Below are 11,559 nucleotides of genomic sequence, written 5' to 3' on the forward strand. Positions count from 1 at the left end.
TTCTGTGATGACAGTGTTTGGTAGGAGAGGGGAGAGAAGGGTTAGGGAAGGAGGTTCAAAGAGAAGTTGACTCTAGAATTAATCTAGAAGAATAAATCAAAGTGACCAAATTATGCACAGAACTTTGTATGGAGCTACGTAGTCATTGGGTTTAAGCAATGTTGCTTCTCCACGCTTGAACTTGCTGCAGAGAGATCCACTCTCACCTTTCTCAAATCCCTCAAGCAGAGAGTCTTAAACTTTCTAGATTCATGGCAATTTTAGTATCTAAGTAATTATTTCATCTTGTTCTTGAGCCCAAACAAATACCTTAACATTCATTTTTTCAGTGGTTAGATCAAAACAAATTAACAAGTATTTAAGTCTAACATATTAGTTGCCATTTGAAAAAATACCACATGTAAATTGAAAGCAAAAATACTTTTATTTCATTTTCAAATAACTACAGTACTAAAGATGTGTAAGTTGGGTTTTGCACAACTCTTCAAAGCTTGGCATTAGATTGGACTGAATGGGACCAGCCTAATTCCACATTCCACATTGATTTAGAGATGGATTTGCTTTTATCACAGCTCCACTGAAAACTCTGTTTTGCAAAGATATGACATCATTGAAAAGAATATGACACGAACTAATACTGAGCTAGTAGTCTGCAAGTGGTGACTGACAGATATCATTTATTTTGAAAATTTAGAATAAATTTTACACAATCCCGTGGAGACCCTAGAAATTCAAAGCTACCACAAGGTGCTGCATGCATAGCTTGGAATTCTACCTTATGAAATAGACTGCTGTCTTTTACACCTTTTATCTTCTTGGTGCCTAATAGCATTCTCTGTACATAATATTGTATTGACATTGAATTGAAGATATAAGTCTGTGTGTCTTAGAAATATTTATAATCAGTTGTAATAAGTTATTGACTATGTTTATTATTTTTATATGTTAAATAAAAAGTTCACAGTTAAGTCAAGCTAAAGATTCAGATGTTCTAGAGGGCATTTTTTATTTCTAATGTTAAATTTTTACTAGTAAATAGGGATGGCCATTGAGTATGAAAATGTTATAACTCAATATTACAGTCTATATTGTTAAATATGCTACTTACATATTATATATAATATTAAATGATTCCACTAATCCTGGTAATTGCTTTATAGGAAAAGATGGAAATGACAGGGACATTCAAACCAAAGAAGTTTCAGTTGGTGCAGGAAGGATTCAATCCATTGAAAATTGCAGATCCACTTTACTTCATGGATAACTTGAAAAAAGCTTATGTGCCACTGACCAAAGAAATTTATGATCAAATAATGTTAGGTGAGATAAAACTTTAAGATTTTTTTTTATATATGGCATTTTATATTTGCTTTCTTAGGAGACGTGAGAGTGTGTGGTTCTCCAGTATGAAATGGGGAAAAGAAATTTAACATTTATTAAGCATATGCTGTATTTCCTTATTATGCAATATTTTCTTTAATTAAGAACTTTAATTTGTTTTAATAACAATCTTTAGTTTATTATCCTTTTTACCTATTTGGGGATTCAGTGCATAACTAAATATACTGCTCACAAAAATTAGGGGATATTTCAAAATAAGTATGAAGCGATAAAATATCCCCTAATTTTTGTGAACAGTATATTTATTTGCCTTAATCACAATGAGATTTTTTTGGTTGGGTTTTTTTTTTTTTTTTTTTTTTTTTTTGTATTTTTGTGTAGTGAGAAATGGGGAGGCAGAGAGACTCCTGCATGTGCCCAACTGGGATCCACCCGGCACGCCCACTAGGGGACAATGCTCTGCTCATCTTGGATATTGCTCCGTTGCAACTGGAGCCATTCCAGCGCCTGAAGCAGAAGCCATGAAACCATACTCAGTGCCTGGGCAAGTTTTGCTCCAGTGGAGCTTTGGCTGCGGAAGGGGAAGAGAGATATAGAGAGAAAGGGGAGGGGGAAGAGTAGAGAAGCGGATGGGCGCTTCTCCTGTGTGCCCTGACCGGGAATCGAACCCAGGACTTCCACACGCTGGGCCGACACTCTACCACTGAACCAACTGGACAAGGCCCAATCACAAAATCTTTAAATAATAAATGATTGAGTAATTTTTGATACTAAAAATGTACTTTTAAATACTTAAAATTCCTAGTTTTGAAAAAATGGTTATATTTTACTTGGATATTTCATTTTTATGTGCCATCCTGTAATTCAATAAAATCATCTTTATTAATACAGTATGTGTTTTAAGGTTCTGTTCTGATGTTTTTAATTGTAAATTTCCAGTCAAAGGAAACTGACTAAATGCACACACTCCTATCTCCCTTAAACTCACATTAAAATGGTAGAAGAAATATAAAAATACAAAACTACAAAGCAGGAAAACTGGTAAACCCAAAGGATTTAGGCATTTTTCAAGATATATAAATGGAATCAAATATACAGTTAAATCCAATAGAGTTGTAGAAACCACTAACAACACATGGAAAGAATAAACTAAGATATAACAGGTATTAGCACCAAGATCAGAGGCAGAAAGGGCTTTGCGTGTGACAGGTTTGTGAGTAGAGTAGTTAACTGGGGAATGTATTTCAAGGATAGTGTAATGAGCACAATTATACTTATCTCAGTCTGGAAGCACCATGCTCAAGTGTTTGCTTCAAGCTTGAAACACATAGACGACTTTCTTTAGAAAGTGAGCTATCTTTCATAGGAAGGGATTATTTATTAGTTAGTTATTCATCAACAAATATGTATCACACATCTGAGAAGTATCGGCAAAGGTCCTAGTATAGGAAAGAATCTGAGATGTTGAATGAACAGAAAGGAGGCCGGTATTCCAAGTGATGGGAGCATAGTAACCACAGAGGAGAAAGCTTGACTGGAGGATGGACCTGTTGGCAAAGGGTTTGGATTTTATTTCAAGTGCAGTGAGAAAGCAATGGAAGTGGTTTAATCATGGAAGAGACACTATCAGAAAGATTATGCCAACTGCTCTGTGGGAGTGAGACTGGGAAATGAGGCCAGCGTGGAAATAAGAAACTAATTAGAACTACTCGTGTGAGTAGTTTTCTGTGTCAACTTCAGTTGCAGTGGTAGTCAACCTGGGTGTTCCAGCTTTCATGGTGGGCAGTAGCGGAGCAACCAAAGTATAAATAAAAAGATAGATTTAACTATAGTAAGTTGTTTTATAAAGATTTATTCTGCCAAACTTAGCGAAAATCCGACATAAAGTATTTGGTAAGTAATTATTATTATATGCTTTAACTTGCTTTATAAATTTTATAAAGTAAAGTTACTTCCCTACTTTATAAATCACATTTACTGTGGAACCAGTGGGCCGTTAGAAAATGTTACTACTAACAGAGATACAAAAGTGGGCCGTAGGTATAAAAAGGTTGTCTACCCTTGAGTTATGGGATGCAGTTGCTTGGGCAGCCACTAGTCCAGAAGTTGCTGTGAATGTATTTTGTAAATGATTAAATTTACAGTCAGTTAATTTTAAGAGATTACATTCCAAAATAGGCCTCATCCAGTCAGGTGAAGGCCTTATGAGCAAAAACAAGTTTCCTAGAGAAAAATTCTGTCTCAAGACTATAACACATAATCCTGCCTAAATTTTGAGCCTGCCAGAGATTTCTGACTTGCTAGCCCTTACAATCATAGGAGCTGATTCCTTTAAAGATAGATAAATATATAGATGATAGATAGATAGATAGATAGATAGATAGATAACTGTATATATTCAAATCTTATTGATTTAGTTTCTTATTGTGGTGCAGGCTAGAGATAAAATTGGAAAGGTGATAAAAGAGAAGTATACAGCTTCAAGATACAGTCTCTAAGTATAATTGACTAGATTTAATGATAGATAAGGAGTTAAGGGAAAGGGAGTGGATTACCTCCTAGGTTTCAATTTAAACAACTAGGTGGATAGAGATTTTATTTACTGAAATGAAGGTAACTGGGAAACAGTAAGTATTTGGGTCGTGAGAATAGTGGAAATTAGTTCTGTTTTATCTAGCTTCATCTTGAGATGTCTGCAGATAGCCAAGTGTATGTGTGAAATTGTGAATATGTGATTCTAGAGTTCTGAATTAGAGATAAAATTTGGGGAGTTTCACATAAATATGATATTTAGAATTAAGGAGTTTGAGGAGAATTTACAGTAGCAGAATGAAAGACCACCCAGGACCAGCCCAGAGAGCCTAGGACCAATGGGAGGAAAAATACAGTTAGAGCTCAGGTAGAAGTGGAAACATACGTGTGATGGGGAAAGCAGGAGGTAAATGAACACTGTGGCATCAGAGATCTGTCAAGGGAATGCTCAATATAGAATGTAGAATGGTGGCAGCTGATCTAGAAAGATAAGGCTGGGGGGAAAGTGTTATGTGGGTTTGTCAAAAGGGGTGTTATTAATGACCTCTATAAGAAGTTTTGACTGGTGGGGAGACAGCAAGAGAGATTCAAATAGGTTGAAGAATGAACAGTAGGTGAGGAAGTGGAGATAATTCTTTTATAAAATTTTGTATTAAACAGGGAAAGAGAAAGAAAGACATTGAGGGTTACGTGGGGCCAAGAGAGAATTTAAATATTTTATTTATATTCTGTTTCAAGTAAATCATCCTGATTTAAATAAAGCAATATATAAATAAGGCAAGATGAAAAGATGCATTGATATATCTTGGTTGCATCCTCTCACCCACCCTTGATAAATACTTTTTATTCATTTCTTGTGAAAACTTTCAGTGTGTCTTTATGAAGATTTAGTAAATATGAATAAATATTCTTATTCCTGTACCATTTTAAGCATTTAAAATACTATTCTGTACCTGAAGTTTTCTATTTAATAATGTATATGGGAGACCTTTCCAAATTAGTATACAGAGCGTCTCCTCGTTTCTGTAGTAGTAGTTCCTGATGCAGATATCACACTTTAAGCAGCCCCTTATTAGTGCATTCTTGGATTATTTCCAACATTGTGTGTAACTACTACAGATAGTGCCCAAATGAATGACCTTGTAAATATTTTTTCCTATAAATGTCCAGGTGCATCTGTTGGGTCAATTCCCAGAAATGAGGAGGCGGGGCCATGTTTGTATAAGGTAGATAGATATTGCTAAACTGATTTTTGTGGGGTTATATTATTTTACATTCCTATCAGCAATATATGAAGGCCTGCTTCCCTAGTCCCTTGCCAACTGTTGTGAAAGTTTTGAATTTTGCCAATCTGATAAGTGAAAAATAGAAGCCAAGTGTACTTTCAGTGTGTATTTCTCCTATTACGAGTACAAGTTGGACATTTTTGTACCTTGAGTTATTTTCTCTGAACTGTTTGTGCTTATGACTATTGTCTATTATTTTTACTGTTACTTACCTTTTCTAAGACATCTTTATTTGAGAGTAGCCCTTACCTGTGGTATGAGTTGCAGATATTTCCTCCTCCACTTTTTCATTCGTTACTGATTTTGTAATTTTTTCCCAAGCAGACTTTTTTCTTCTATCTTCTTTCTCTTGTCTCCCCTCTTCCTTCTCTCCATGTGTTTTCTCTGTTTCCTCTCTCTTTCTCTTCTTTCCTTCCTTTTATCCCTTTCTTTTCTTTCCCTTTCCTTGTCTTCCTTCCCTCCTTTTATATAGTCAAATATTTTTATCTTTCCTCTTTGGTTTGTGAATTTTGAGTTAAGCTGGAAAGGCTTTAGCCTCTTCAATATTATAAAGAACTTATATTTTCTTTCAGTGTTTTTATAAGATTTTAATGTTAAAATATTTTTTGTATCTAGAGGTTATCCTCCCGTGTACTGTATGGTATTAATTTAACTTTGTCTTTCCCAGTGGTAATCTTATCTTAAGACCATTTTTTTTTCTGCTTCTCCACCCCTCCCCCTCTCCTTTGTCTCTATCTCTCTCTTCCCCTCCCGCAGCCAAGGCTCCACTGGAGCAAGGTTGGCCCAAGCACCGAGAATGGCTCCATGGCCTCTGCCTCAGATGCTAGGATGGCTCCAGTTGCAACAGAGCAACACCCCAGATGGGTGGAGCATTGCCCCCTAGTGGGCTTGCCAGGTAAATCCTGGTTGGGCATATGCAGGAGTTTATCTCTCTACCTCACCACCTCTCACTTCAGAAAAATACAGAAAAAGAGATCATTTTTTAAAAATATCTTCATCCCATGGATGTTACTTTTATTGCACACTAAATTCTTGTCTTTGTTCTAACCTTTTGATTATTTTTCATTGTTCTGTCTGTTCATGAACCAGCAACACTGCTTTAGTTGCTGAGGGTTTATAATATGTTTTAACCTCATGGCTCTTCTCTTTTCAGAGTTCTCTTAAATATTTTTACCTGTTTATTTGTCCACACAAACTTTAAAGTCATTTTGTCTATTTCTAGAAAAGGGAAGTATTTTTTCAGTATGGGAAGTAATAGAGCACATTTACCTGCTGAGGAAAAAAACCCAATAGAGAGAGGTTCGATGTAAAAGATAAAATAGAATAATCAGGAACTATTCTTAAGACGGGGAGAGAACATGAGTTCCAAGACTTAGACCAGGGGTCCCCAAACTTTTTACACAGGGTGCCAGTTCACTGTCCCTCAGACCATTGGAGGGCCAGACTATAAAAGAAACTATGAACAAATCCCTATGCACACTGCACAGATCTTATTTTAAAGTAAAAAAAACAAACAAAACGGGAACAAATACAATATTTAAAATAAACAAGTAAATTTAAATCAACCAACTGACCAGTATTTCAATGAGAACTATGCTCCTCTCACTGACCACCAATGAAAGAGGTGCCCCTTCTGGAAATGCGGTGGGGGCCGGATAAATGGCCTCAGGGGGCTGCATGTGGCCCGCGGGCTGTAGTTTGGGGACCCCTGACTTAGACAGTAAGTATGGCTTTTGATCATTAAAAGGACATTCATGCCATGGCAAGAAAAAAAAATGAAGACAGCGGGCATATACACTTACATTGTTTCAGTGTATGAAAACGATGGTGTTCCCTTCTGATGACTTGTATGGTCTCAAGTATGAGGAGAGCCGCCAGCTGCATGCAGGGGGGTGGGTGCAGAATGGAAGTTAGGAAAAGCATGAAAAAGTTATGGTATAGTGGAGAAAAAGTAATACATCAATTGGAGATTGGCATTGATTGAAGATATGAATTGGAACGAGAAGAAAGCCGTAAACCGCTTGAAGTCTTCAGAGGGTGAGGTGTAGGGACCGAGATGTGAAGATGATTGAGACAGATCATAGGCGAGGAAGCATAATAGAGAAGGGCCCATGAGGCATAGGAGCACAACCTCTTGACCACAACATATGGGGTGTAGGAGAGTTACAGCTTTAGTCGACCAAAAGGGAAATAGTGCCCTCACAGGGGTCGTCAAACTTTTTATAAAAACCGCCCACTTTTGCAGTGCTGGTCAACCTGGTCCCTACCGCCCACTAGTGGGCATTCCAGCTTTCATGATGGGCCAATCGCGGCGCTGTTTGGTTGCACGGTAGGGACCAGGTTGACCAGCACTGCAAGAGTGGGCGGTTTTTATAAAAAGTTTGACGACCCCTGCCAGGTTTTCAAAAAGGCAGATATTGAAGGAGGGTTTGATACGACATTGAGGGTTTACAGGGGATTTGGTATGCACATATCTGGATTTCAAGAGGGCCCAGAAGAGAGTCTCTACAGCAGGGACACTTAAAGAGTGAGCATAAATTTTTTTAAAACACGGTATAATACATAGCCAGAGTTCAGAATTCTAGGAGAGTTGTTTAAAATGCAAGTTCCCGGGTCTCACATCTAGAGTTTCTGACTAAATAGAGCGGGGTATAGTACCCGAGAATCTGAATATTAAAAGCTGTACATGATTGTTATGCACGCTGGCCTAGAGAAACATTTGCCTCTTGTAGGCTGGGAATGTGGTAATAATGGCTTCCCATAATAATTTGGTGGGGGAGGAACCATCACTGTTCACAGGTTCAGATGTTCTTGTTGGCAGCCGTGGAAACAGCGCAAGGTGTTAGAGCACGGGGGTCAGATCGGACTTCGGTTCAGCAACCTCAGTACTTGAGTTCTAGCTAGGAAAAAGTTCAGAGCCAAGACTCAAACAATGAAAGAGAGTTTATTTAAGAAGTCATAAAGTCAGAAGAAGTGAGCTGTGGAAGGAATGGACTCAGGAAACACGTCGCAGAGGCAAAAGAAGGGGCCCTTGGAGCTTAGGAGAAAAAAGGGTAAATGTTGCCCATGTAGGGGGTGGGAAGAAGGAGGGATAGGGAAGGCGCTGGAGTGCTCCCAGGAGAGCAGAGCATGCTGGGTACTTCCTAAGGGCTCTGAAGGGTGGGGGTTTTAGGGGAGGTCCCAGGGGAAGACCTCAGTAGAATATTCATCAGTTCTCCAGGTGTATATATTCACAGGTCATGGTCTCCACTGATTGGCACCAGGGCAGGGGGTCATTTGTCCATGCAGCTGGTCCTGAGATCAACCATGGTGTCACTGGTCCAGTTTTGCTGCTTTTCTGGGCCTGGAGCTGGAACACAACTGAGGTCTAGATGTTATCCCTAGGGCTTAATGCTTAAGGGAGTGGTCATTCAAGGGCCCGCATGGGAGTCGCATGAAGCTACTCTTTGTCTCCTTGTTCCTCCTCTAAAGAGATCTATCTACCACATGACAAGCAACATGCCAGGGCAGGAGAGGTCAGAGGAGGGTCTGAATTGCATGACTGGCAATGTGAAAGGTCAGGGTGTCTAAACCACATGACTAATGATATGCTAGGGTAGGAAAGGCAACCCTGGGCGGGTGGGGTCCTTGTTTTCCCAGTTTTGCCTGTTGGTAGGCACCTGGGGCCCTCCACCCTGGTGACCTTCTGTACCTGGCCTATGGTCCTTGCTCTGCTCACGTATAACTGCTTACCGCATTTTGACACATTCACACTTCCAACCCTTTCACCTCGCTGTTGAAATGTGACAGCGTACACAGGTGGTCATTATACAGTCATGCTTCTATCTCTAGAAGAATTTGAGTCAATTAGTGTACTAGTAGTCAGAGTAAATCAAGAAACCAAAATTCTGAGTAAGAAAAAGACAATAAAAGCACTTTTATTTCCAGATTTGGGAAAGGAACTAGGAAACTCATTCACTATCTTTGTGCGATTTCTCGGATGTGTTATTATCTAAAGCAGACAGCGCAGCCAAAAAAAAATGTCATTTTCTGTTTTATAAATTGTCAATGATATAATGAAAAATTAAAGCAAGTTCTCCATATATTAAGAACTGCAGCATTGAGACCATATATTAATTCTCATGCAAACAAGCTAAAATATTAAAGGTGATGCCTGCAAGCTTAAGCCAACAGAGCACTAACATAATGAACAAGTGTCTGCCAGACTGAGCTGACAAACAAAAAGGCAAGGGTTTTTTATGTTGCCAAGAAATCTCCCTCTCATACTATTTGGCAGCATCTGAGGTTTACAATTGAAAGTCTTCAATGAGAAGGGGGAAGGATGATGAGGACAAGTTTTCTGGGGTTTTTTTTTTTGTTGTTGTTTGTTTGTTTTTACTTTTTCCTGACATAAAACTTTGCAAGCACCATATGACTGGAAGCGAACAGGCTGTACAAATGTGAGTGAATTCTTTTCTTCCCCAGCACATTTCATTCTTCATGGCATTTTTTAAAATCTAAAAGTTGACATATCAAGAAAAATTACAATAAAGAAAATTACACATACATTAAAATAACTGGTTAACTAGCATTTTTTTCCCTCTTACCTTAGTTTCTATTCTAGCCTTTAAATTTAACTTGTTAATGCTATTGCCTCTCAAATAGAGCCATTTTCACCCCACAACTCACTTAATTTCAAGAAGTCCACATAATTTAAGAGCGTCCGCTCCAAATCTTCATGCTCATATTTGTTCTTTTCCTCATCTTTATGAGTTTGAGAATATGACCCTGCATTGTATCTACCTCCGAGATATCCCAGTAACAACCCTTTCTCACGCACACACACGTGCGCGCGCACACACACACACACACACACACACACTGGCACCATCACTGCCCCCCCAGCCAGCTAGGCCAAGAGGCATCCATTACCTCAAAGTTGGCCTGTTCGGTACAGCACAACTTGGAACAAAGAAGTCAGTACAGGTACTGAAGTGTAAGCTGCAGAGTCAATCAAAACCACTGTTTATTCTTTCTGAAGATAAAAGTCAAGTTTTCCAGACTGGCAGGTGTGTGGCGGGGCAGATACAAAAGGGTTCGTATTGGTATGATTCCCAGAAAGTGGGTTCTGTGCCCTGGCTGATGTCTCAGACCAAATACCAGGAGAGAGAGACGAACAACAGAAGTCCTAATAGAAACCTGGTGGGGGGTCTGGACTCCCGTTTGAATAAAGCCCTGGGAGGCAGCAAGACCTCCAGGACCTCTTTATCTAACATGCATGGTGTAGGTAAGAACTGCCAGTTGCATGTCAAGGCAAAAAGGATCTGAGTTAGCCTGAGAGAGTAATTCTTGTGCCAGCAGGGCTTGAGAGCTCAGCCGAGAATTTTTCCAAGCCCTTTAGAAGGGTGTCACAGTAATGAAAGAATTGGGGCAAAAAGCTTTCACATTAGGGAAGAGGAAGACTCAGCTGCCAGGATGCGCCACTGGTCTGATCTGCACATGAGATGGGCTGAGGGGGTGACAGACAAGCCAGCAGATGCCAGCATGACGTGATGAAAGGGACTGAGGACGGGTGTCATTTCCATGCCCCTGAGCACCAGTCACGGCTCAGCTTTTCCCATCTCCTTCAATGATTCACTTTGATAAAGGAGAGGAACAAATTAACTCTTCACATAAAACTTTGAACACAAATAATATCTACCTACATATGTACCAATTCAGAATTCCTATAATATGTGTGTATCTGAAATATAATGAAACAGGCATTTGAATCTATGGAAAAGTTGAAACAATTTAGAGTATTAGCTACATAATAATTTGTTTAAAAAATTTTTAGAATATCTTCTTTATTACTCTTATTGCAGTTAATAACAATATTTCACACACCTAGTTAAAAATAGAATGTAAATTCTATAAATGATTATAGTTCTTGGGAAATGTTCAGGAGGAATATAAGCAAAAATAAAAGAAAAAAGAAACAAAATTTTCAAATGTGGCAGATGGTGGCATTTGAACATTTTGAAAAGCAGCTGGTATATAATTTTAATATGCATGACCTAGATGATAATAAATAATTTTAAATGAGTTTTGGCAAATAAATCTGTATGATCAGATACAATAATTCAGGAAAATAAAATGCTGTTGTACAAAGATTTCATTGAGTTTAAAGGTTAAGCCTTTTACTATAACAGTAATGTCAATTTTTTATCTAGGTTGTATGAACCTAATTATTTTTTAATGAGGATATAGTGGCGGTACAAAGTGGAGAGTGTCTCCATTGTCTAGCACAGTACCTGGCACATAGATGCTTTAAAAACAAACTTTTGAATAAATGAGTGTTACCACATTTTCTATATATTATACTACTGTTAATTCAGCTTAAAATTGCATTATCTTAAGAACTCATATTGAACATGGAGAC

At 38.3% G+C, this 11,559-nt stretch overlaps 1 protein-coding gene across 2 annotated transcripts in view; it reads left to right on the forward strand.

Moving 5' to 3' along the window:
• The window catches only part of SLC27A6 (solute carrier family 27 member 6), a 64,113-nt gene extending 61,904 nt beyond the window's left edge, over positions 1-2,209 (forward strand). The window contains exon 10 of one of the 2 annotated variants that reach the window (XM_066274262.1): positions 1,161-2,209. In XM_066274262.1, the coding sequence (XP_066130359.1) occupies positions 1,161-1,337 (177 nt within the window). In that variant the 3' untranslated portion in view covers positions 1,338-2,209. The remainder of the gene's footprint in view (positions 1-1,160) is intronic. The other variant, XM_066274263.1, reaches the window with a different exon arrangement.
• Positions 2,210-11,559: the final 9,350 nt, after the last annotated feature.

This window comes from Saccopteryx bilineata, chromosome 4 (assembly GCF_036850765.1).
Source record: "Saccopteryx bilineata isolate mSacBil1 chromosome 4, mSacBil1_pri_phased_curated, whole genome shotgun sequence".
Lineage (NCBI taxonomy): Eukaryota > Metazoa > Chordata > Mammalia > Chiroptera > Emballonuridae > Saccopteryx > Saccopteryx bilineata.